At 37.6% G+C, this 27,970-nt stretch overlaps 1 protein-coding gene across 5 annotated transcripts in view; it reads left to right on the plus strand.

The window, feature by feature from the left end:
- Window positions 1-27,970, plus strand: part of Spats2l (spermatogenesis associated serine rich 2 like) — a 168,571-nt gene that overhangs the window by 92,331 nt on the left and 48,270 nt on the right. For all 5 annotated transcript variants that reach the window (XM_090354569.1, XM_090354570.1, XM_090354568.1 and 2 more), the window contains 3 exons: window positions 16,990-17,098; window positions 19,596-19,645; window positions 22,219-22,465. In XM_090354569.1, coding sequence (XP_090210695.1) covers window positions 16,990-17,098; window positions 19,596-19,645; window positions 22,219-22,465 — 406 coding nt within the window. The remainder of the gene's footprint in view (window positions 1-16,989; window positions 17,099-19,595; window positions 19,646-22,218; window positions 22,466-27,970) is intronic.

Here is a 27,970-nt window from a genome sequence, read left to right on the forward strand (position 1 = left end):
CAAAATATCATTTAGATCTTTATATGGAGTAGAATACAGTCAGAAAAACCCAGGGTTGGAGAGAGTGCAAAAGAAACTTGTTGGCATGTATCTTTGAAATATTAACTTCATTTAGTAGAGAACTCATTTCATGAGCTTTAATGTGAGTTTTAGTGATATACAATTGTCTTAAAAGAGCAAACCATGGTAAGCTGTGGGAAAAATCATAACTTCATAATTTTTCAGGAGAGGTTAAACTCATTTAGCCCAATCTTAGATTCGAACTATAAGAACACCAGCTACTTGGCCTTCAGATTTCACCATGGATCAGTTCTTGTCATCATTTTCTCACAGGAAAGGGTCATTACATTACCCTTTCAAAGAAAGGAGAAACATTGACAATAGTTATTGCCTAAAATGCTTATGTACAGAACTGCTATTATTGTTGCCTGGCAACTAGGAGAGATTTGACAAGGAGTCTAAAGGAACTGAATGAATAAATGGAAATGTCAGCTTCAGTTTCAGGGGATAAGAAGAAATTTACAAGTGCAGGATTAGCATTACATTGCCGTTTTCAAACCATATGATTGGAATCCACAGTGTTTCTATCCTGTTTTCACTCCTCCCCCTGGACTTTCCTCTCCCAATTTGTCATCATATATAGTCCCTATTGCACTGTGGCTGAGGCATATGCAGAAGATAGATGGTTGATGCTACAGAATACAAGAGCATGTCACAAACAAAACCCTTTGGAGGCAGGAAAAAATAACCTCTAGTGGCAGTTCCTTGGAATTAATAAGTACTTTACCAACATTCTAGTTATTTCTCACAATGATCTTTTATATTAAATTATCCAATATTTCACAGATAAGTAATAGTATTTCAACCATGGTTTGTTCTCTTTTGACCTTGTACACCAAGAATCTGTCAACACAGAGTACAAAGGCAGACAAACAAACAGATTGACTCAGTATTTAAAACTGCTTATATTAGTAGTGTGTGTGTGTGTGTGTGTGTGTGCACACGAGCATGCACATGTGCACATGTATGCCTGTGTGCATGTATGTTGGTTCTGGAGCTTGAACCCAGGGCCTAAGACTGTCCCTGAGCATTTTTGCTTAAGGCCTGTGCTTTACCACTTGAGCCACTTTGACTCTTTTGGTGATTACTTGGAGATAAGATTCTCATGGACTTTCCCACCCAGGGTGGATTTGAACCATGATTCTCAGATCTCAACCTTCTGAGTAGCTAGGATTATAGGTATTACCCACTGAAGCCTAGATGCTTGTATTACTATTAAAACCTCTTTGTGTATGCTATTTCTCCACAACTTGATGACAAATTCATTATAAGGAGATAAGGAATTAAATTTGGTATTTTTATTTGCATGCATAAGAATCTGTATTTATTTATTTTAGGAATTTTAATTTATATGTGTGCTTAGTAGCACCTACAAAAATAATATCATAGACTATATCCCTCACACACATTGCAATTTAACCAATATTTGGCTTAGTAATTTAGCCAAGATTCTTTTTGTTTTTGCCAGTTTTGGAGCTTGAACTCAGGGCCTAGGCATTATCTATGGGCTTTCTCAAGGCTAGTGCTGTACCACTTGAGCCACAAAACCACTTCTGGCTTTTTCTGTGTATGTGGTACCAAGGAATCAAACCCAGGGCTTCGTGCATGTGGGGCAAGCACTCTACCACTAGGCCAAACTCCTGCCCCAAGATTCTTTAGTAGCAATTATAGTTAACTATGAATTGAGAAAATTGATAGGGAAAAGAAGGAAGTGGGTCATGCTTCCCTAAGTATTAGACTACCAGGGAAATGACAGGTATAATCAGGAAAAAAACAAACAAACAAACAAACACAATTGTGTTCAAAAGCAGGCAGGAGACCCTGGGAAGAGACTTCAGACTTCCATGTAGGTCTGGCATCATCTAATAGAAGAACAAAAGAAAAACAAGTAGAAAGAGATTCAAATCTGAGATTGGAAAGTCAAGGTAGAAGGATTGAGGTCTTAGACCAGGCTAACCAAAACCCAGTTAAAAGAAAACTAAAAGCAAAAGGTCTAGACACATGGCTCAAGTAGTATAAGTCCTGCTAGACAAGCATGGAATTCTAAGTGCACACCCTGGTACTTCAGGAAGAGAAATGTCTCTATCTAATAATGCAGTGCTAACTTTCCAGCAGGCTGGTGAGTGTTCAGGCCAAAGCCACCAGTTGGAGAATTCCCATTTCCCTCCAGTAGTGAGTGTCACACAGGCTAGCCACTTCAATTGTTAAGCAGAATATGTGCGAAGGAGTATGGTGGGATATCCATGCAGGGGCCCAGGTAGAGCACCTGGGCAGGCTGTGGTTCATGTGAACTGAAGTTCTCAAAGCAGATTTCAGTCTCTAGCTTCCACAATACAGTATAATAAAAACGGTGAAAAAAAATCTGAAATGTATATGTTGGAATTCAATGATATGATAAAAGAATGAGATTTTTTTTAGTGCTTGTAGACAAAAACGAATTTAAAAAAATGAGAACCAAGGTCTTAACGTAGTTAGCAACCCCCCCCCAAAAAAAAACCATAAATTATAGGATTTCCCTTCCCTTTGAAGGTTGGGCCATCTTGCCACCAGTATTGGGTATCTTCTCTGATTCTAGCATTAGTTAGCAATGGTTTAGAACATTAAATTTCTAGCTCTATTTCTCACATTATTAAAGTAAAATCTGTGATGTGTTAATTCTGAAAAGCTGTATTTTGGTATATATGTCAACTCCTTTGGTGTTGGCATCTTAATCTGTGGTGAGAGAATTTGTGTGAATGAATAATCTCCTGAATCCTTTCCAGTTTTAACATGGGATGAACCATGGTTCTTCTTGCCTCAGGATCCATGAAAGACCAACATACATCATGGCACCTCCATCTTCACATGGGTACAGGCTTCAGTCCTGATACAAACTAGCAGCATCCATTTCAGTGTACTAGACAACCTCTCTGTACTTCCATTTCTTTAAAAAAATGAAGAACTTCAGTATTTGTCATTCACTGGAACAGCATTTCTGACTTTTTGAGACTCTTCAGAATTCTGCATCTCGATCTTTGAATATTATTATCCATAAAAATGTTTTGAAATAATGATAGAACATCAATAATGTAACTCAATGTTTTTCTTTTTCTTTTTTTACTGTGCTAAAAGAATGTAACATGAGATTCTTTCTCCCTTGAAGTTACAGGATAAATGCAATGCTGTTAACTGTAGGCATATTGCTTATGAAAAGTATTCACCTTATATAAGTGAAAATTCATACCCACTAGATAGCAAGTCTCTACCCCCTTTTCTGGATCCTGAAAATCAGCACCTTACTCTCTGATTTGATGAGTTGTTGTATTTTTTTACTTTATGTAATTGGAATTATGAGGTACATTTGCCTTCACTGGCTTATTTCCCTTAACATAGTGTTCTTAAGGCTTATCCATGTTTTCATATTGTTGTATGTTGAAGAGTTTCCTTTTTGCTAAAGCTGAATAACATTCCACTAAATGTATATATATTTTCAACCATTAATGGATAATGTTGGTGTTTCATTTTATTTCTTAGTAATTATGGTGACTCAAATTACCATTTGAGTTATTGGACTAGCTGACTTAACAATTCCTTTTACAATCATTAGAGGAATAGCAAACAAAATTATAGAATGAACAAGATTTGTGGTCAGTCAGATGACTATTTGACAGAGATATAAATCAGGTTACCTTCTTTTAAAATTGCCTAAACCTACAAAGTAAAAGGTGGAATGTGTGTAATCAAGTATGTTCCTCTCAGAGAGGAAGGGGGTTCCTGGTTTTCATGCACAGCACTGTGAAAATACCCAACATTAGTATAATTTAGAGATTAGGTTAACTTCCTTATTTTGGTACTAACTAGAGGGTAATTAACTTTCTAATTCTAGTATTGATTAAGGGTAGTAGTATCTTTTTTGAGTTTTTTTATTTTTTTCATATATTTTTATTGTAATTAATAGAAGGGTTACATGATATTTGCCAAATAGATGGTGCATTAATTCCCATACATTGATGCCCTTTCACATGTCTTGGTCCCCATTTCCCTCACCCCCACCCCCACCCCTGGTAATAGTATCTTATATATCCTTATAGTCATCTTTATCGGGAAGGTTCTGTGAATGAACAACACGTATACAAAGAATAGATGTCAGTAATTACCACTTTTCCCCATATGGGGACTTTAAATTCCAAAGAAAATAGGGAAAGATTTACTGAATATCATGTTAGAAATAGAAGATAAATTAAAAATGTCTTTCTTTTCTATTGTAATTGAAATATCAAAAGTGAAATATATTGTGAAAATAACATTCCATTTTTGTTGTCTTTGGTATTGAGATAATATACAGAATACTTACCTAAGTCCTAATATACCTGGGGGAGTGTGGGAAGGTTACTTAGAGCTATGTGCAAGTATACCTGCTAACAGAAAATAAGAGGAAGAATTAAAAAAAAAAAACAAAGATAGAATAATGCAGGTATCTACTGCATACATGCTAGCTAGGAAAAGCTAGCTAAACTATCGATTTTCATTTAGTATTTCAACAACTGAAAAATTGGTTTGCATTTTGGCCTGATAAAGTATAGACATAGAATATATGAAGGTGTCTTGTTACTCTTGTTATCTTTAACTTGTTGAGGCAATAAGATGCAGCCTGCAAAAGTGACTAATTATCTCTCTCAAGGGAATGGAGTGGGCAACCATCTCCTTTTTTTTTTTTGTTATTGTTTTTGCGGTTCATGGGGCTTGAACTCAGTCTGGGCTCTGTCCCTGACCTCTCTAGCTCAAGGCTACCTCCCTATCCTTGAGCCAAGTCCCACTTCCCATTTTCTAGAGGTTAATTGGAGATAAGAGTCTCAGGTCCTTTTGTGCTCGGGGTAGCTTTGAATCTTGATTCTCAGATCTCAGCCTCCTGAGACAGTAGGATTATAGGCGTGAGCCACCGTGCCCAGCTCTACCCTCTCCTTTCTAACTAGGGAAGCTCTCATAGCTGGCTGGCAAGGACAGTAGAGAATAAGTAGCTTCCCCAAACTGGTGGTTCTGTGTTTTCCTCACTAATTAGGATACTTGCTTAGAGCTCTAAGCTGTATGAGGGAAGCCAAACTATCCCATGGAGAGACCATGTGGAACAACAAGAGTCTGAAAGAGAGCTGCCCAACCAACCCCAAGGTTCCTCACCTTGGCAGACTCACTCAGCCAAAGTACTCCCAGTTTCCTGGCCCATAGAATGGTGAAAATAGATGCACCTTTGTTCTAGGCAACAAGATTGAGGGTTATTTGTTGTACAAAGTAGATAACTGGAATATCATCTGCAGGAGAGTGGTACTCTCTCAAACAGTCTTGCAATATAAACATTAATATTGTTCTCAGCTACAAAGATGACCTTAAAATTAGGATGTTATATAAATAATAGGTTTGGAAGACCAGTGGCACTTAGTAGGTTAGTTTCCCACTGGCCTTAGCAGTCTGTGGCTGCCATTTTATGCCTTACATATGGCTCTCAGATCGGATTGCCCAGGAAGCCTTTGTATTTACATAGAAAAATTTTAAAGTCCATCAGCTGACAACCTGGTTTAAGGCTCACTCTCTGATCCTAACAATGTCTGAATCTCTGGCTCAGTTCTTCCTTAGGACTCCAGATTTGCTGATTCAACTACTTTCTAGATGTAAGAAAGGGTGTGAATGTCTCCAAGGCCTCACAAAGAGTAAAACTAGGTTCCCACTCAAGCATAGTCCTCTGTTTCCATTATAAATTCTTTCTCAGGAAACTATCCCACTAGCCACATAGAAACTCAAGCCAGAAATCTGGCAGCCATCCACTCACAGTATTTCATCTGCCTTGTTCCTTTCATCTAGTTAACCACAAATCAATTGCTTCCTCCCAAATAATTTATGAGTACTTCTCTACATGGTCACACCTTGGTCCATTTTCACTCTGGTTGGCACCCATCAGATCTCATCCATAACAAAGCCAGAATGACCTTCTTAAATGCACAAAGATGTTCCTCCCCGAATGAGTTTAAGAAACAAAAAAAATGCCAGTAGCTCACACCTGTAATCCTAGCTACTCAGAAGGCTGAGATCTAAGGATCATGGTTCAGAGCCAGCCCAGGCACAAAAGTCTGTGAGACTCTAATCTCCAGTTAACCACCAGAAAACCAGAAATGTTGCTGTGGCTCAAGTGATAGAGTGCTAGCCTTGTGCTGAAGAGCTTAGCACCCAAGCCCAGTGTTCAAGCCCTACAACCAACAACAATAACAAAAAAAAAGCATCACCCACCTTGACCCCTTCCCCTTTAACACTCGATGCTCCAGCCATCCTGGACCAGCTTTACTTTAGCCCATGTTACTCACTGCTCTCCATTCACAGTTATATAGTTTACCTTATCTAGAATACTCCATTTCATCTCCACTTCTCGCCTCTTGACTTACTGCTACTCAACTTTGATCCTCAATTTAGATTACTTTTTGTCCTCAGGGTCCCCCAGGATTCTAGATTCCATAGGACCAGTCCCCTCTAAATGACAAAGCATCATTACTTCTCCTTTTATCATAGCCATCAAACATCCATCTTCATGCTCTGTTTCAAAGTAGATCAGGAGGAATACGTGTCACTGCCAATGGTCCTGCTTTAGAGACTGTTCATCACCATGGACTCCAAATGAGTAAACAAAGGAACATGAATGGAAAGATCAATATCAATTCTGAGGGAAGTTCTTACAGTGATTCTCCAGCCTCTGTACTTATCTGTGGTCCATTAAATTTCAAATCAGTTATTTGCCTCTGGCCTGTATAAAATTAATGCCACACATGTTATACACTATAGACGATATCAGCTAATTTTGAAAAGATACAAAATTGGAAAGAATAGCAAATGCATTCCCCCCTGTTTCTGGTGGTAAAATGCAAGTTTTCAAATGATAACAGCCAACCGCTTGATGAGTCAGAACTTGAATATCGAAATTTTACCAACATGGACGTAGAAATCCTACCTTTGTGTTTTAGTCATTGCACAAGTGCAAGGCAGGGGATGCTTGTCATGGAAACAATCTAGTGACAGTTAATAAGCAAGTAATTACTATGGCTCCTTAAAGTACTAAAAGTATTTTTTGGCAACTCCAATGGAGAAAGGGGGCCCCACCAAAGCAAGCCTTAGTTCAGTAGTCCCCATGCTTCTCTTCCAGCTACCTCTAGAACAGTGTGGTTTATTTACACAACCACATTTTAACAGAAACACTTGACATGATGTGCAGGCTTGGAAAGCACAGCTAATTAAAAACTGCTGAAGAGCATAGGATCTGCTTTAGTTCTTTGAAATAAGCTAAAGAGGTCGTATTTTTATGAGCCAGAAAGTAACACCAGAATTGGCAGTGTCTACCATCCCTTCTCTAGGCTGGCCATGTCCTTCTTACCATGAAACGTTCTCATTCTCTTTCACCATCCTTTTTTTTTGTTCTCACTAGCATCTTTCATCTCTGCTTCTCCCTAACCTCCCAATCCATCATCCCCCTTCATAGATCTGAGATGTATTTATCAGTTACCTAATAACAAACACTGATCATATCCCTGAGCCCTGAGGCCTACCGCTGTGTTTTTTACAGTTTGCAACCTTGGGTCATTTTTTTTTTCTCTGCTTCTGCTTGTGAAGAATTGCTGGGGAAAGTCATGCATACCAACTGGCTCCATGACAAATATGTGTTGTCCAGCACTGGTGGACCTTCAGGCTTGCTCAGCGTTCGTTCACTCATCGTGGCCATTTCCTATCTTAGTTCCATCAGAGAATCTCTAAGCCTTCCTGTATTTTTAAGCCCCAACGCACACTTTAGCACACTCACTCAGAGGAATGGTTTTCGTAAATTTTCCTCCCCACAATCTCAAAGTTTTATTATTTCTTTCCACTCTCCTATATTCTTTTCCATGCTGAAAAAGAGGAAGGAGAATCACTGCTCCCTTCTAAAACTTGTGTTGCCACATGGATTGGATACCATTTTCTCTTGTCCCCTTAGGAAGGTGGGGAGCCTTGTTTCATAATTTATCCCCTTTCTTGCTCCTCTCTTCAAATTCTTTTCTCACTGCTGGTGACTTCCCTCCATCACTGGACATGCTCAAGCACTTTGGAGAGATAAATTGTGCAGTGATTGTTTTAAGATGGATCAGAGAGCAAGGAAAACCAAGCCAGAAAATCCAATTAGGAGGCTGTTTCCAGTGTCTAAGTGAAAGATAAAGGAAACTGTCTAGAGTAGTAAGAGAAAGAATAGAGAACAAGCGTGCTTCAGAGAGGATTTTTTTTTATTATCAGAATAACTCCAGTTCTTATTTATGACTTTTCTTTATTTCCCTTACTGTTTTAAGCAAAGATTGTATCAGTCTCACTTTATTTTCCCTCATAAAATCCAGCTTATATGAGTGAATAACTAGAATTCTCTCCTAAAGTATCTGGGTGTCATTCCTTGGTACCACATACACATTAAAAAAAAGCCAGAAATGGTGCTATGGCTCAAGTGGTGGAGCGCTAAGCCTTGAGAAAGCTCAAGGATAGTGCATAGGCCCTGAGTTCAAGCCCCAGGACTGGCAAAAAAAAAAAAAAGGTTAGGCATAGAAGTACATAACTGTAATCTCAGCTATGCAGAAAATCTAAGAGTCCAAAGCTAGCCCTAACCCCAGGTAAAACTACAAGAGTGTATCGGGAAAATAACTAAAGCAAAAAGAATTAGGAGAATGGCGCAGATGGTAGAGAGAGGACATGTGTAGAAAGAACAAGGTCTCAAGTTCAAACTCCAACGCAAAAAAAAAGAAGAGTTGAAAGAAAGACACCTAGACTTTTTTTTTCTGCTAAGAGTGCTCCATTGTATGAGTTTAGCATTGCTGTTATAAGAAAGAGCTCCAAGGCTTAGAACAACACAAATCTATTGTGTTGCTAGTGTGGAGACCAAGTTCTGGGACACTGAAGAGTCATTATTCCACCTGATGCCACATCCCCCAGACAAGCAGTACCTTTTATCACCTTGATGTGACATTGTCATTTCTTAGGAATGCAAAATCTCAGGGCTCTCTCTGGGATCCTTGAGTTGGGATCTCATGATAAGTCTCCAAGAGATGCTCATGAACAAAGCACAGAAGCCACGACTAGACTATTTCTAAAACATGCCCTCACTTCAACCTTCCTGTGCTGCTGTGAAATCTGTCCGGAGAGGGGGGTTATCCCATCTTCAATCATGTTCTTTGCAATACTGGTGTTGTGTCCCACCATACAGTTAATTTTGATTCATGCCCCTGATGGTAAAGTCAACTATAACAGTAACAATAACTCATGTTCATTTTTGGCTGGTAGGAATTACCGAATTATCTAGGATGCAAAGGTATTGCCTGCAGAATATTTTCTTCTCAGAAAAGATTCCTAGGAGAACTACCATCATTAATGTTTAGCTCATGTTAGTGCCCAGCAAGTGAAGCAAAACCGTATGCAGATGGGCTGTTTCTAAGGCATCTCTGAATGGCTCAGCATTTGAAAAATGTGACCAAAGCCAATTATAAAATTCTTTTCAAAGATTCAAGAATGGAAACCCCATAAATAACTCTGGTTCTTGTTGGTAGGGAAAGGCTGTTGATTGCTGTCCTTATTTTGGGTGGGGATAGGACCAAGCTTACCTCCAAGATTGCAAGCTAAGGCTGGAACCAGCCATATGCTGTGCCCAGAATATAGGAGGCTTGCCTAGATTTTGGACACTCAACTCTTCTAAGCTTTTTTAATACTGTTCAGTTAAGAGATTTTTATGCTACATTATACTGAAAGTTGTGCTAGATTCATTGAAAAATGGATTAAAAACCTGAAGCATTTCAATAACCAATTTACTAGATTTCCTTGCTTCTTTTCACTCTGCAGTAATTCAGCCATTGAGCAGATAGATCTCAGTCTGTCTGTCTGTCTGCAGAATGGTGACCATTGTTTGATACCCCATAGTTTTAAAGACTTGTCCCTTGTCACTCAGGAGTGAGCGGGGATGGTCACATTAATAATAATTATGACAACATGAATTCTTTAAGAAATGTTTGAGCAAGACTCATGGCTTCCCTTTTCCTGATATCTCATTTACACTGTGACTGAATTTACCTTTAAAATATTTCATTATTCCCCATTGCCAACAAGATTACTTATTTGTCAGTATTATTGATATTTCTAGCCCTATCTGCTAATATTTCCTTCAAGCCCTTGCTTTTTCTTTAGAAAAACAAAACCCTCCCAACTTAGTAAATATTAAGAAAGAAGACATCCTTAGGCAGATTTGGCAAGGTATGAAGGTCCCTTGAGAAGTTAAGGAAGAATCAGGCAAGGCTGCTGTAAGCCTCTGTGCATACTCACTCTGGTTTTCTTTGCCTTTGTGTAGAATAGTTGAGATTCCCAAGGCAGAGGGTGTGTTTGGTCTACCTTGCCTTCCTGACCATTGTGACTCAGTGTTAGTACACTCTGATTGCTATATAAAAAGAGGTATAATTTCTGGCTTATCCATTTTTCAACCTTAAAATGATAAGAAAGCAGTATTGATACAACTATTCTGGTTTTTTTCATTTTCAACACAGTATTCAATAAAATATTTGTTTCTTTTTTGTAAAATAGGCTTTGTATTGATTAAGTTTCTCCAACTATAGATTAATATAACTGGTCTGAACACATTTAAAATAATAGGCTAGCTGACATTATGATGCTTTACAGTTTAAGGGTACTAAATACACTTTTGACTTATAATAGTTTTAATTTTGTGTAGATTTGTTGGTATGTAAGACTATTTTAAGTTGAGGTGCATATTGTGCTAATCTCTAGTATGTACATTTCATGTTTCCCTCTCTAGGTTTGGTAGTGACTATATCCCCTGTGACTACTGTACCCAGTTACTAGCTCAGTGCCTGAACATTTAGTAAATAATTGAATGCAAGAATAAGAGAAAGCAACATTAGTGACACATGTGTAACATAAGATGGACTTCCTTTTGGTGCCAATAGCTTATAGTGGACGAGTGCTTAGAGAATGTCTTGGGTCCATTGTTCCTCAGGTGGTGCTGTGGAAGAAGGGCATTCTCCAAGAATGGGCAATATCAACGTTTTTAGCTATATTGTCTTACAATTTCAGAGCATATTGTCTTCAATTCATAGCCCACTATAAATGTTCTCACTTTTTTCTGTGTAAAATTTATCGAGTAGCTAATATATGTCAAAGTCTCTATCAACCACTCTGCATGCATCATCTCTTCCCATTTTTACAGACTCTCTAGCAAGTAATGTCCTTATGTTACAGCTGGGAAAACAAGTTGTAAAGATTTAAGTAGTTCACCCAAGGTCACCGAGATAGCATGTAGCAGAGCCAAGATTAGAACACGGGCTTGTTTAATTCTAATGCTCTTTCCATGACATTTGGCTCTCCCCTCTAGAAAGTATTCTCCACTCCTTGGGCAAACTTAATTGCTCCCCTCTCTGTAGTAGCACAGTACCTGTTCATAAAGACAGTGCAGCACTCATTACATCCTTTTATTATAGACATTTCTGGCTCCACTGCTAGGCTGTGACTCCTTGGGGCAGAAATATACCTGGCTCTTTTCTGTGTCCTCAGTGCCTGTCACTTACTGAGGACTCAACCAGTATCTGTCTCCTAAGCTGGGCTTTGGCATGATAGACAGCCAGTTACAATGCTTCCCTTCCCACCCCCATACTTCAATTTTCTTATTACACAAAAGCAAAATTATAAGAATTTTAAAATGTCATAATCTGTCAATCTCTCTTACTGAAATGTAAAGAACCTATGAATGTGTTTTCTATACCTGTATAATGCTTACATCAGCAGCAGCTGATATCCATCCCTGTTACTGTGGATGGGAGATACAAAGTGATGGGTTGGTGTCCTCGAGCTGATGGAATGTTTCTTTGACACCAGATGGCCTAGTATAATGATAGTCAACATTTTTTCACTCAAAAGACATGAAATGAAGCTGGGAGTTTGATCTAGTGGTAGAGCACTCACCTGTCATGCACAAAGCCCTGGGTTCAATTCCTCAGTACCCCAAACATGGAAAAAGCCCAAAGTGGCACTGTGGCTTTTGTGGCAGGTGCTAGCTTTGGGCAAAAAGTGTCAAAGGGCAGTACCCAGGTCCTGGGTTCAAGCCCCAGAACTGGCCAAAAGAAAGATATGAAAATACTCTATCTACTGAATGCACCAGACTTGTCAGTCATGCTGGGATGGGCAGACATCTACTGACAAGGGGCTGTGTATGTTGAGACAGAGGCACTGACAGGAAGCACTTCAGGGAATACACAGTGCTTCCACTGGAATGGAAGACTTGGGCAGGGGTCACATCTTAGATCAAAGAAAAGGCCCAGATAGAGGTGGAGCTACAGAGGTTGAAACCACTTGTCAGTGATGGAGTAGATTAAGAAGAAAATTTAGAAAAGCAGGTTAGAGCCCAACTGTTAATGCAGAGATTTCAAGTTATTATTAAGTTCTCAAGACAGAGGTAAAATAGTTATAACCATAGCTTTCTGTATTCATATGGTCCAGAATCAGTAAACCGTGGTTCACAAATATTCAAGAAAAAGACTGCATATGTATTGAACACGTACATAACTTGTTTCCTAGGCAATGGTATAACAACAGTAGCTATTGCACTTTTCTTGATATCATAAACAATCTAGAGATGATTTGGGGTATATAGGAGATGTGCATAGGTTATTTGTAAACACTAGGCCAGTTTCTGTACAATTCCTGAGCATTGGTCCTTTTGAGTATTTTTGAGGGCCTTAGAACCAATCTTCCAGAGTACAGAGGGAGTTTTATACTTTATAGTTGACACACTGAATGAATTTTTATGAAAAAGACCCTTGTTTTATGGCCACCTCAAAATTCTGGGTCTTTGTTGGCCTCATAACTGAGTAGGTGGATTGAAACCTTTGGTGAAAACTGTGCTTGAAATTCAGGCAGTTTAACTGACTCATCAGTAAGCAGAGTCATCACAAACAGGCACAGAAAATGCACTGAAAGGAATGAAGGAGGAAACTTGTTGACAGCTCCTAAACTAGGCAGGTCAGGTGCAGGGGAGCTGAAACCAGTTTCCATGAAAGTCACGCCGAGGACTTCTCAGTTAGTATAGACAGGAGCCATGCTGGAGTGGAGGAAGCTGGGACAGAATAGACCAGAGTCTGGAGGGCCAGACTGAAAACTCCAGAAAGAAAATCAAAATAAAAATGCTCAGAAGATAGCAGCAAAACAACCTGCTAAGGTTTGTTTTGTTTTGTTTTGTTTTTGTTTTTGTTCAAGTCCTGGGGCTTGAACTCAGGGCCTGAGCACTGTCCTTGGGCTTTTGCCTCAAGGCTGGCACTCTGGCACTTGAGCCACAGCACCAATTCTGGCTTTTCTATGTATGTGGTACTGAAGATTGAACCCGGGTCTTTGTGCATGCTAAGCAAGCACTCACTAGGCCCCCAACCTGCTAGTTTTTAAAGAGCAAATTCATTGTGCCAAACCTGATTTAAAAATTGGTGGAAGCGAAACAAAGGAACATGATCTTAGAAGAGTACAGTTGGTCAGCTGAACCACTAATCAACAGTTCTGATTGTCCCTCAATAGCCTGAGTGATAGCCTGGTGAATATCTATGAGACTTTCTAGTTTTGCTATGCAGAGCCAATAGGCTGCCATTGGGCAGAAGCTTTCAGCAGTGGAGTTAGATGTGGAGCTGCAGTAGCCACTACACCAGCCTGGGCTGTGGCCAGGATGGTTTGGCTGTATGTGAATCTGCATCAGAAACAGCTTCTGAAAAACAGCCACTGAGGGCCTGAGTATCATGAGTTGTCTATGCAGACTACTATTAGTCATGCATTTATTGATTTATTCCTCCTGGATCTCTTTTTCTCAGAAGCTTCATTTCCCAATGCAGAGACAGCTGTGAGCACAAACTCACCGTAACACTGCCTTAGCCATCCACACCCTGTATTTAATGCGCCTTCAAAAAGGTCTCAGCTTCAAATGCTTAAACTCTTATGAGCCTGCTGAATTCCAGGTTGACACAAAGAGCTTCTGGCATATTTATTTGCACATATCAGCCAACGCAATTTCTCTAGCCTTCTCAAAGAAATTTTCATAGGAAAAGAAATGTAGTGAATTAATAAATAATGAAGTTGGAAAACAGTAGTGCTGTCTCCACAGTGGTCAAAGCAGAGATATTGTTTGGCTTCCAAATTTGCTAAAATGGTATGTTATTGTAGATTATCCAAGAATTGACAGACGTGAGTTTGGTTTTCCTTTTTACTCCTGATTTCTGTAAAACTTGTCATACCTATCTTATTTATCATCCTTTAGGAATGTGTCCAAGTTTGATATTAGATTTCATACCAGAGCTCAGTTATTGACAATTTTAAGAGTTAGGACACATAAGACAAAACAGAACACATTTTCACCACCTATGCACCCCGAGTTGTATGATTTTTGTCTTCTGTTTAAATAATAGGTAGAGTAGTGTAAGCATTTTAAAAAGGAAGTTTTTTTTCACTCCAAACAGTTTTTATTTTATCTTCTGCTTTAAGATAGTAAGACATTATTTGTTTTACAGTAGAGACAAGAAGCAAGGAAAGCAATTATTTTTATGATTATTCCATATTACTGATCTTTACTGTTGACACAGTTATGTATGTGGGATGAAAACTTTGCTCTGATGTAACAATAACACAGTCAATGTAATTAATAATGAAGCATTGTATTTAGAAGGGCATGCTTGAAATTATAATAATGATAGTAATTATTAGGAAATTACATATAATATAAGTCAAACCACAGTGCCTGGAATTGCTAGGATTTTATTTAGATGTTATTAGGGGAGTAACATATAATTTATATATGTGTATGTGTGTATATATAATACACTAGTAACTGTGAGGAAAATTATTAGACTACTAATGACCTTTCTGGGCTAGATGTAAGACTTTTTGTTTTCGCATTAATTTTTCTCCCAGTTTTGCTTCTCTTAAACCATTTGAGTAAGTAGAATGGAAAAACAAACCTTTCTTTCTAATATGATGAATAAAGGAGAAAAGATTAGCTAACAAAAGAGAGTAAAGGGTTGTTCACAAAGGCCTGCATTCTTTGTCCAGCCCTGTAGTGTCTGATCTGATTGATGCCCTTGTCTGGCTTCCCCTGTACTTTAGAAGCCTAATCCTGTATCTTCCTCCATCCTGACCTCCAGCTACTCCTTTCTTACTTTGCCCCTTTTTACCAGATTCCTTTTTCACAAAATATTTTACTCCTACCTATCTCATCACAAATCCTCCACTTCTGAGAATAATTGTAAAGTCATTTTGCTGCTAATCATTTCATAACACTTATGAGCAATTAATAAATAAATATATATATTAATCATGTCATTCAATCAATGTATATATTCCCCTGAAGTTTCTGTGTTCTGACAAGTTCCATGCCTTATCATATAACAGATGTTTAAAAATACTCATTGGCTGGGCCTGGGCCAGCCAATGTAATTCTAGCACTTAGTTGAAACTGGAAGATTACATGTTCAAGGCCATGCTGAACTCCACAGAGTCCCCGTCTGAAAGAATAAAAAATAAATAATACTCACCCCGAGAGGGAATAGTAAGAGAACAAGAAAAAAATCTATGTTTTAAAGAGTTACTTTTTTAATGGATGCTAAAAACCCAATAGCTATAAAATGGGAAAATATCAAAGGAATCTTGAATCACATATATACAAATTACTGTTTCATTAGAGTCCTTAGTAAAACTTCAATATTTAGCATTTAGAAATGTCAGGATTTGGAACCAATTTTCTAATCAATAAATATGTCCGCACCTTTATAAGTCATATGCTCATAGCTTGTGCTATTTTCTTAAATATTCTTACATACAGATCTATATGGAATAGATTGCCTATTTTATAGTCTAATCAAGAAATGGGCTGTACTGTGCAGTTTAATATCATGGTTAATAGTGTCACATTACATATACCATGGCCCTCAAATCCATATTACAGGACTGTGATTATACCAAACTACATTTACCCTAAAACTCACTGGTCACAGTGGAACCATGAATGAAAACATATAAAGATTGCACAGTGTTTTCATGGTCATTTAACCTTTGCACCATGCAATACTCTAATGGTTGTTAATATAGAAATCCTTCTGCTAAAAAATGGGATGATCTTGTTTTTTCTACAATAGAGCATTCTGTAATGATCATATGATAAAGGTCAATTATTTCAGATAGTCATCAAGAAAGAACACGTGCTATTTGATTAAAATGCATACAAGGTCCTTATAGATTGAGTATCATAAACTTATCTCTATCAAAACCCTTAGCTCCTATATAATCCTTAGCTCCTTGCTTTTACTATTCTCCAAAGGGAACTTTTGGAAATGTGAGAGCATCTTTTGTATTTTAGGAAAAACTGTAAACCTTCTGTACATCGCGTTTACAATAAAATATTTTTTAAAATCACTTTTCAAAAATACAGAAATCTACATTGTCCTATCTTGATAAACATTAATGGAGTGTGACAGGTGCCACTGTGCAACTAAAGCATGAAACTATTTTTGTAAGTTTTCTAAAGATACCCCCTGAGCCAGTGGAAAGGAGGCTGGAGACAGAAAAAGATTCTGTGTCCTCACTAAAAGCACATCTTGTATGCATTTCAGTCTCGGGGGAGGGTAGATTCCAAACTGGAGCTGGCTTTTCACCCATGTTCCTGCATACCTAACAGTGGGCCTTTCTTTACAAGTGTGTCCACAAGTAAAGTACCAAGGTGATTACCAGGATGAATGTTCACTGATCTGCCATACCTGGAGTATGCTTGCTGGTAAAATGATAGATTAGTTGGCTTTTCTAGACCTTCCTAGCCAGTGGAGAGATTCTGAGTTGAAAAATATTTGAAGTGTTTATGTTTTTTACTTTTTCTTTTCTTCATAGATCTATGCAGTTAGATCTGTTGTTCCCAACAAAAGCAATAATGAAATTGTCCTGGTGCTACAGCAGTTTGATTTTAATGTGGATCGAGCCGTGCAAGCCTTTGTAGATGGTGAGTACACCAGACCCCTGAAGAGGAAAGTATTGAAACTAAATATTCCATATGTTCTGCATTTTCATCCTTAATAAACTGAATAATAGTCTCTAATATTTTAATTCTTCTAAAAATATACTCCATCATAAAAATACATCAACATACTCCATAAAAATAGAATTTAGAAATTATAATTCCCTCATTAATGAGACACATGATAATTTCCAAAGATTACTGACTTAGTGCTTCTAATTACTTTGCCTACAGTCAGTCCCATTTTCTATTGGATGGATCCTTATGCATGAAGGACAATAATGTTGATTATTAATGTTAGCCTACCTTCTCACTTCTTCCACCAGCAAAATTTAGACTAAGTGGACTGGTTTATTCTTCAATGTTTATGATTTTTAAACTACATCATCATATATCTGTTAATCTTAACTACCTCTAAAGCATTTTGCTTTCTAAATTTTGTTTGTTGTTTCCAGCAGTCCATCACCAATATTATGAATTTAAAGTCTCAGGGATGTGTTTATCCTGTATGCTTGCAATGTTTAGCTTATGTCTTTTATAAATTACAGAGAAATGTTCTTCCCTTAAACAAACAGAATGAATTTTGGTTTTAGACAACCATCTCTTTCCTGTCCTTAAAAGTGTCTTCTTTCCTGCTATTTGTTTCTGTTTTGTAAATAATGGACTAGTTAAACATTATCTGACAAATAAGGTCAGGGAAGACCTGTCAGCACATTGTACCCTGTTCACACTTTGACAGTGCGATTTAGTTACAAGTAGAATCTTGAGTTTCTACAACTATAATTGCATTACAAGGCAAGATCCTGGAAGCAAACAACATATTTACATTCTGATATTGGCAGTCTAAGTGTAGGGTCCTAATTAGATTAAATGATCATCACTCAAAATAGACCTGTAGTAAAACCTCCCATGGGTAACTTTTCTCACTGTTTTCTCCCATGAGAGTCAAAAAATATTTAATACAACTCATTTATGAGGTATTTTGAAGACACTTAATTCTAAGTGGTTAAAAATACTTCAAGCAGGTTGGGTATAACTCAAATTTAACAATAACATTTTTAAATCCTCCATAAATATGAATATGTCTTCTTCAGAATTACTATGTAAGTATACTGTCCAAATTGCAGATGGAATGTATGCCAAAATAGAAAAATTAAAGGACTAGTTTAATATAGCCATTGCATAAGCAGTAAGTAATTCATGTTCTTCTGATTAAAAAGAGCAGTACTTACTAAAGGTAAGAATGGCTATAATGGTCAACTCTGGAGTGACATACTAAGAAACCTCATGAAAGTGATTCCATTTAGTCTTTCAGCATGGAGATAAGGGAAACATAAATTCTCTGGGAAATTTAAGAGAAAGACCAACCCAATCAATAGCAGTCTGAATTATAGCTTATTTTTAGGTATAGTCTTTTTTCAATTGTATGCAACTCAAACAAGTGTAACAGGAGGCACTGAATCGGAAACTTTGAAGAGATAGGAATAAATTAGTCTGTCTAAACATTAGCAATATAGCTCTCTGCTTATCTGTCAGTGACAACAGACTCAATAATTGGGACCCTACTAATTTGGAATTTGTTTTTTAAAAAAAGACAAACCTGAAGTTTATATTTGTTTAGCCAACACTTTGTAGAGATTTATTAGTCTAATGGGATGGTTCAAATTGCTGCATTTTAAGAGTCACTCTCTTTAAGGAGTACCTCCTTATATGAAAACAACTGATACCTGTAGCGTTTTATAGGAATTACCCCAGCACTGTTAGATGAAGTCTGTTGGACTATGTAAGAACATTGGTTGTGGCTGACCAGTGATGAAACATTTCTTTAAAAATGTTTTCTAACTTCACTGGATCAGGCTTCTCCTTCAGGGCCATGTATAACTTGGGACCCACTGGACATTTAATGAACTCTGTTGTTTTCAAAATGGATGCCTTGTAAAGACCACATCACATCGATCTCCACGGTGAAGAAGGAAAAACTAACATGGGCTCTGATTTCTTTTTTCTCTTGCAAGCCCAGGAACATAAAGAGCAAGAGCAGAAACAAAGAGAAGGAATAACTATACAGAAAGCTATGAGTCACATGGTTAATAATGTTCAGAATCACATATTTGGTTTCAAAGAGTATAAGTAGTTTTATTCATCGATTGAACAGAGAAGTTTTAATTCTATTTATGGCAATGAAGCTATTAGAAAATTCTCATGGTATAGTTCCTTTCCGCTAAGATAATCTAGTAATAAAAGCAAACTTTATGTACTAGGGCTTCATATTTTGATAGAATCATATTCGTGCTGTGAATTAAATGAAAATCTGGGAAATAAGAAATGAACTGGCGTTTTTATTAGGGCAGAATATATGAACACAATGAGAAAGTCTTTCCCTCCAAAAAGAATTGCTACCAAAATGAAAGAGATGTAGTATAGTGTTTGTGTAGTATTTTATTATATGGATATTTATTGAAGATTATCTATCTTTATCTAGGCAGTGCAATTCAAGTTCTGAAAGAATGGAATATGACAGGAAAAAAGAAGGTAAGATTAATGTTGATTGTAAATTAATAACATGTTCAACCCAAACCTTCATAGCTGTTACCATTTTAATGAAGCTGCCAATTTCATACTTCTTTCAAATTCATGAATATGAACACCTAAAAAGCTTCCAGATTTATGCCTTTCTTCAGTTATCAGCCACGTTCATTCTTAACACTTTTATGTTCTGTTCAGTGTTTTTAATCACAAGGTAAGCTGAGGAAGTGCCAGTGTTATGTTTCTTTGTAAGTATGAAGGGGAGATCAGCTTGAGAATTCCACACATTCAAGACATTAACTTGCCCAAACACATCCAATAGTAAAAGGGAAAAAAAAAAGGAGTGTTTTAAACATAACTTGAAAAACAATATATTTTCACATTTTTTTCAACAAATAATCTGTCCAAGGCTGTTTTGAGATACATTTTTTGCTGAACTCTAAAAGTTAATGTTTAATAAAGGAAGAACAAAATACTTTAAAAGTGAAAGTGAACATGGGAGTTTCTTGAATTGTCATAGTGCTTCCTGGGAGCAGACAGAAGGAGATTTAACTCTGTCCCAGAAAAATTACACTGCCTGCTTTCTCCTCTATTCGTAAAGAGGCTTTGACTCCTGAGCATATACACAGTGAGCCTGTACACACACTAGCAAACTGCTATTCTTTTCAGCCCCTGACCCACCCATCTCCACAGTAATACAACAAAGCTCTGTGGTATGCTCCTTCCAGAGAGTAAGATACTGATCCACAGTTTCCCCACTGAAGGAGAAGATCACAGACCAGTTAGAGCAGGTTTCAAAAAAAAAAACAAAAACAAAAACAAAAAAGTAGCTTGCTTTCATACAACCCCAAGATTACTGAAATTACTGGAATCTTCTTTGCTCTTTCTCCTTCTCATAGTATCACATAGAATAGGAAGAATTAGATTTTTCTTTTCCACGCTGTTTGCCACCATCTCTGTCAATCTCTGCTTGTCTTTTAATCATAGCTTCCCAGGTTTCTGAATGAGATGATTGACAAGTGATTGAACTGCAGTATTTATCTTTACATGGGAAAATTTAAGATGCATGGTTTGGGTTTTAAATTTCTCTGTTGGCAACTGGAGATCTAAGTAGTTATTCAGCCTCCCACTTGGAGCTTCCGAGGGCAATGATTCTCCTACCTGCCCACAGGTGTTTGAAAACCAGAAGCCCCTGTGAGAGAATAGATGCCCCATTTCCCTGCACCTTGGAATCTGTATCTCTCACCAGAAGGACCCTTACCAATGCATGGTTGAGGCGTCAAAGGAAAGAAACTGAGTGGAGAGTAGAGTGAAAACAAAGAATTTTTTCCTTCTTTCCTAGGGAAGAAGTACCAAGCCAGGCTGACCCTTAGCTGATACTCACAGATTCCATAGGTGGACAGATGTCCATTGACTGGCTAGGGTTGGCAATACTGACAGTTATGAACATTGAATACCAACTAGATACAAAACCAAGGTCCAGTATGGCATAGTTAGGATCAACATGTTTTTCATTTCCTACTTAGTATTATATGTTTACTACTAGCATATTTGAGGAAAGAGATAAAATACAGGCATAATGTGACATCAGGGGCTAAAAAGTTTCAGTTGTAGAAACCATAGGGTTGTGCCATTTCAAAGTGAGTAAAAGGATGTCTTGTATTACCAATCAACTAGTAGCCTAGATAGCTGCACACTCCATATCGACATCCATTTAGCACTCCCTTATAGCTATTGTCTCTTTAGCTTAAGGGCTGGGGTTGATTGTGAGTCCTGTTGATACCTAGGACTTCGGAGGTAGGGGAGCAATTTTAGCAACTTCGTGCTTGGTTAGTGCCTGTGTGAAGCACACAACTTGGACTCTGAGGACCTACCTTCCTGATCCTCATTTTTGCCTGCCTCCTTTACTCCTCAGCTGATGAAGATTCCATGCCCCCTAGCTGCCCTCACCCGTAACCACTTTAAGAAATGGAGCTATTGGCCGGGAGTTTGGCCTAGTGGTTAAAGTGCTTGCCTAGCATGCACGAAGACCCGGGTTCGATTCCTCGGTACCACATACATAGAAAAAAGCCGGAAGTGGTGCTGAGGCTCAAGTGGTAGAGCTCTAGCCTTGAGAAAGTCCAAGGACAGTGTTCAGGCCCTGAGCTCAAGCCCAGGACTGGCAAAAAAAAAAAAAAAAAAGAAAAAAGAAAAGAAAAAGAAATGGAGCTATTTCCAAATAGTACCAACACTAAATCTAAATTATTCAAGACTGTTAACATTCACAAGATGTGACTGTATTATCATTCATACCTTGGTCTCAAGTTGCTCACTGTCTCTGCCATTTAAGTCATTTCTTTCTGGTGTTATTCATTTTAAAAAGAAGCTTTTAATTTCCTTGTGAAGTAAAAGCTTAGGCAATGTACCATATAAAGAAAATATCTAAGTTAATTTGAGTGCTTTATAAAGATGTAAAGATTTTATTTAAAAATCCAGGAACAGCAACAACAACAAAAATCTTATTTTTGGTATTCAGTTTCACCTTCTATCCAAGGGCAAGAGCTGAACCGCATTATTTTCTCATCTGTTTCTCCTTGCAGAACAATAAAAGGAAAAGGAGCAAATCCAAGCAGCACCAAAACAACAAAGATGGTAAAGCAAAGGGGGAGAGGCCTGAGACAGGGCCCCTGCAGCAGCAGGTACCCCAGATGCAGAATGGCCACGCCGATGGTTGTGAGAAGGACAACTCATCCATTGACTCTGCCAATGAAAAACCAGGCCTTGCCCCTCGTGAGAGAAAGATCTCAATACTGGAGGAACCCACAAAGGCTTTTCGTGGGGTCTCAGGTCAGTCATTCCTAAATAAGCCTGCTTAGGCAAGCATAGAAGGGAGGCCATGCAGATAGACTCACTGGGTTGTGGTTGTTGCTGGTGTTCCTGTAGAAGTGAAAGGTAGTTGGGCTGGGAGTTTGGCCTAGTGGTAAAGTGCTTGCCTTGCATACACGAAAACCTGGGTTTGATTCCTCGGTACCACCTACATAGAAAAAAGCCAGCCCAGGACAAGAAAGAGAAAGAAAGAGAGAGAAAGAGGAAAGAAGTGAAAGGTGGCTCTGGTTTGCTAACAGGATATGGACCTACCATGCAGCAGGGCCAAGGAGAAGTACTCCGTCTAGCCCAGCACCTAAGTCACAGGATTCTTTTTCTCCCCAAGCCCTGCTAGTTGTAGTCCCCTATCAGGAGTTTCAGGCAAATGGGAAACACTAGTTTAAAGAGATTCATTGTAGATACCTTTGTTGGATTTTGCCTGAAGTAAAGAAGAGATAATTGGTGACAGAAGGAAGTTTGATTAAATGTTTTCTTGTAGAAAGGCTAGGCCAAATTATTTTAACTCCTGCTGATTTTTATATAAAATAATAGAGTATGCAGAGTGTTAGAATCCGAGATGTTCATTGTCCAACAAGCCATGCATTAATGAATCCATAGAAAGTTGCTTCTTAATTTATTGTTTGACCTTGGATACATCATTTGTTAGCGTCCTTTCCATGAAATGAGAATGTTCTTTTAGTCTGCTTTCTCCTGCTACTCTCCTAGAATGCCACTGATGGTAAATTATGAACAAGTATTTATTTAGCTCATGTTTCTCAACATTGGGAAATCCGAAATTAGAGGGAAAAGGCAGAATAAAGAGAAGGGTGGAAAGAGAGAAACTTTCCCCTCCACTTATAAATCATAAGCTCATGCAATAATAAAGCCACCCCAGAGATATGAACTTCGACCCATCCATAAGGATAGCACCCTCAGGACCTAACCACCTCTTAAAAATCTTACCTCTCAAAACTGCTGCACTGGGGATTAAGTTTCTGGATTTTGGAAGACACATTCCAGCCATAGCACACACTATACAGTAGGAATCTGATACATCTATCGTTCTCAGTTCTATTTGACCCACTGCCCTACTTTTATAACATCCTAAAATAAACTTTACATAAAATATAACCTACCTTGAAATAGACTTTAAATAAAAACATATGAATTTCAGAAGTAACTAAAATAGAAGTCCTTATAAAATGCCCATAGTCACGCTCACTTCTAAGGAACTATAATGCCCTTAAAAGAAGTAAGATGGTACTCAACGGGAAAAAAAAAAAGAACACTGTTATATTTGATAGGTGAAAAAAGGGTCAATGAGCATATTTGTATACTTGTGTACTGTCCACAGTCAGAATGATGAAGGGTGTTGTGGACAGCTTGAACATAAGGATTGCTATGGGGTCACTTGGTAAGAAACTTTTAGTGAAGTTACAAACACTATCATCCCTTAATTTACACAGAAGGACAATCCTAGATATGTGACTATATCCTGAAATCATATATCCTAGTAATCATAATTGTAATCCTTAGTAATCATAATTGTAATCCTTAGTAATCATAATTGTACAGGTAGACATGAGAAAGTTCAAAAAACAGGGTAGTATTTTGTTGTTCTGGACATTCCTATGATTATAATGCATCTAGCATCCTGCTCTACCTCATACAGTCATTTTGGTAAATGTTTAAAATGTTCCTTCAGTTTTTCAGAATGCCTCTCTAAATTCTTTATTCCCAAAATGCCTCTTCTAGTTGTAAAAATCAGTGGTGTGTTAAATTCTAATGTTCAGGTCCCTGGGCTAGATGTTATAGGAACCTTTGAGAAACTGAGTAAAAGAAGATACATTCGTGAGTTTAAAGTTTGGGAAGCAGAGGTGTCATGTCCAAACTGAGCAAATCTAGGGACATTTTGTGCCCTCAAGGATGGTAGAGAAAACTTGGAGGATTGGCAGCAATTTCCAGAAGTATACTCAGGATCCTTGCGTATTGCACCCATAATGATTATAGGAGATACACTCTGGCCCTCTGACAAACCCAAACAGAAAATTGCATGGCCATAGGTGCCAAATGAAGGGCACCGTGAGGAGGCATATATAATAATAACTGAAACACTGTACAACACACCAAGTCATCACAAAGCACTAACCTTCTTCCAAAAACACATTTCCTGACAACTCTAAAAATAGTCCTTCTAACACAGCTCTTTCTTAATGACTACATGATACTTTCTTAAAACCAAACAGTAAGAGTGAAAGTAACCTATTTTCATTTTTAATTCTCATCCCTCCCCCACACACAAAAATTTTTAATTCATTTTGTACTATGCCTACAAGTTTTAGAATGTCTTGATTTATTGTCAGGGCAAGAAAAAAGAAATTAAATAATCAAACAGCAGATTCCCAACTTTACTTGTTATTACTTTCACATGAATTACTTTCAAAATCTAATTACTCAAGTTGCTGTTTTGATATCAATCATAAACTAAAAGCCTGGCCCATAAATTTGTTTATTTCCTTATAATTTATTCTTTCTTCCTAAAACAATTTCAGTGGTTTTAGAGAGCTGCTGATATTGGAGTTCACTTCACAATGGAGAGCTGCCATTATAGTTAAATGCTGGCTAAACCCAAACCCAAACATGAAACTTTATAGGAAGAATTGTTTTTTTTTAATTTAATTTTTATTATACTCTTCAGGTGCTGTACAAAAGGGTACCATTTCATAAGTCAAGTAATGAAGACATTTCTTTGGGTGGGCAGTATCACCCCTTCTTTTGCTTTTCCCTAGTTTCTCCCTCCCATTCCTGCCATGAGTTACACAGATGATTTTCCACGTAGCATATACTGAATATGTGATGGCAGTTAATTGTTTACCCTTCAACTCTCCCTTTCGGGGGCTCCTTTTACTCCCCCGAAGGAAAAAAAAATATCCACCAACAATAACAACAACAAAACCCCATGTTTATATTTTCTAAATTTTGTTTTGATAGAATTTCATTTCAATTAAAATTAAATTAATTTAATTAAACTAAAATTTACCCTTGGGTTCCTCCTCTAGGTTATGCTTTTCCTTTAGTCTGACCGTGTATGCATGCCTCGAGTTCTGTATATGTTCTTCAGGAGTCTTACTAAGAACAATGTATGTCCTTGAGGTTTTGTTTTTAGTTTTGCTTTCTGGTTTTTTGCCAGTCCTGGGCTTGGGTTCAGGGCCTGAGCTTTGTCCTTGGGTTTTCTCAAGGCTAGAGCTCTACCACTTGAGCTACAGCACCACTTCTGGCATTTTTTAAAGATTTTTTTATTGTAATTAATAGAAGAGTTACATTATATTCACCAGATAGAAGCTGCATTACTTCACAAACGTTGATACCCTTTCTCATGACATGGTCCCCATTTCACTCTCCCCACTCCCCTACTCATCTTGATTTTCCCCCTTCCCTATCCAATTTCAAATAACCAATTAAGCACATGTACAATATATCAGATAACAAGGTGAAATATTGTAACAATATGAGATAACCAAGAGATAGCAAAAGAGAAGAGTGATAACATAGTACCTTAAGAACAACAATCATTCATTATATGGCTTATGTTTCTATATCTTAGAGATCCTTTCATTTAGTGTCATACTATTTGGCATTATGTCTCTAGATTTTGTTCTGTTGTAAATCTCTGCTAGGAGAGCCCAAGGTTTCTACTGATTATGACAAATGAGGGAAACCATCGAGCCTATCTTTGAGTCTGGCTTACTTCACTTAATATGATTTTTTCTAAGTCTTTCCATTTCCTTACAAATGGGGCGATGTCATTCTTTCTGAGAGCAGCATAGAATTCCATTGTGTACAAATACCACATCTTGTTGATCCACTCATCAACTGAGGGACATCTGGTTTGGTTCCATATCTTTGCTATGGTAAATAGTGCTGCAATGAACATCGTTGTGCTAGTAGATTTAGTCTGTCCTTGTTTCTGGACAATTGGGTAGATGCCAAGTAGTGGAATTCCTGGGCCTAGAGGAGTTCTATGTTTAGTCTTTTGAGGAACCTGGCTTTTTTTTTCTACATATGTGGAACTGAGGAATAGAACCCGGGGCTTCATGCATGCTAGGCAAGCACTCTACTACTGGGCCAAACTCCCAGCCCTGTCCTTGAGTTTTGTGCTCTCTTTTCCAGGACTGCTTGGTTACCTTAGGTCCTTTTTGCATTTCAATAGAAATCTAAAAATTGATTGGTCTCTATCAACCAAAAATTTGACCAGATTTTGGTGGGACTTGTGTTGAAACTATAAACTAATTTAAAAAAATTAGTATATTGTAAACATTGAACCCTTTGATCCTTGAACAGAATATATTGCACAATTTTAAGTTTTTGACCATTTGTCTCATCATTGTTTTACATAGTTCATTTTTTATATAATGTATATTAAATATGATGACAATATTTGCTCACCCTACCTCCCTGCATTCCTGGCCCACCATCATTGCTCACTCCCCCAAGCCTATTTCCACTTCCTGGTATTTGTTTCAATAAACAGTATTTTAGTTGTCTGGGGGAGTTGTTCCTTTGGATTTTTCCCTTAAGTGTATGTTCCTTTAGTTTGTGTGTAAATGCATTGAGCTCTGTACATGGTATGCATAGCTATATTTTAGATCTAGCTTCGACATATGAGAGGAAGTATGCTGTTTGTCTCTCTGAACTTGACTTACCTCACTTAGCATGATTTGTTTTAGGTCCATCCATTTCCCTGCAAATGACATAATCTTATTCTTTCTAATGGATGAATAAAACTTCATTATGTATTGTACCACATTTTATTGATCCACTCATCCACTGTGGAACATCTAGGCTATTTCTTTAACTAGGCTTTTATGAATAGTTCAGCAATGAACTTGGATGTGCAAGTGTCTTACTGTGTTCTGACTTGTGACATTTTGGGTAGATACCCAAGAGTGGAATGGCTGACAGAGGGAAATTCTATGTTTAATTTTAGGAGTAACCCCAAAACCTCCTTCCAAAGTGTTTGTACTAGTTTATGTTCCCACCAACAGTGGAACAGGGTTCCTTTCCCCCACATTCCTGCATTTGTTGTTCAAATTCTTGATGTTGGCCACTCTAACTGGGAGCCTCAGTTAGAGATGGAATTTCAGACTTGTTTTGATTTATATTTAGGAAGAATTTTTTATTGTCCAAAGAATAACTCAATATACCCTTGGTTTTGTAAGTTAATATAGAGCAATTAGTTATCAATGCCCTCAATTCCATCTTGAAGAGTAAAGGATGGTAGTGGAAGGTAATTAGATATGTTTGGAAAAGAAAAAGAATTCCCTAAGTTGATCATTAACTTTATTATCATCCCACATGTAATGATCATAAACTTAAAATGAGTTTATAAGTAATTTAGGTTGTACTACACAAAGATAATAAAGGTTCATCAAGAAATGAATGTTAAAACTGTGCAATGATTTTTAAATGTTTGTTTGATCTATCAAG

The sequence above is a fragment of the Megascapheus bottae genome, chromosome 21, assembly GCF_031878675.1.
Source record: "Megascapheus bottae isolate mThoBot1 chromosome 21, mThoBot2.hap1, whole genome shotgun sequence".
NCBI classification, from domain to species: domain Eukaryota; kingdom Metazoa; phylum Chordata; class Mammalia; order Rodentia; family Geomyidae; genus Megascapheus; species Megascapheus bottae.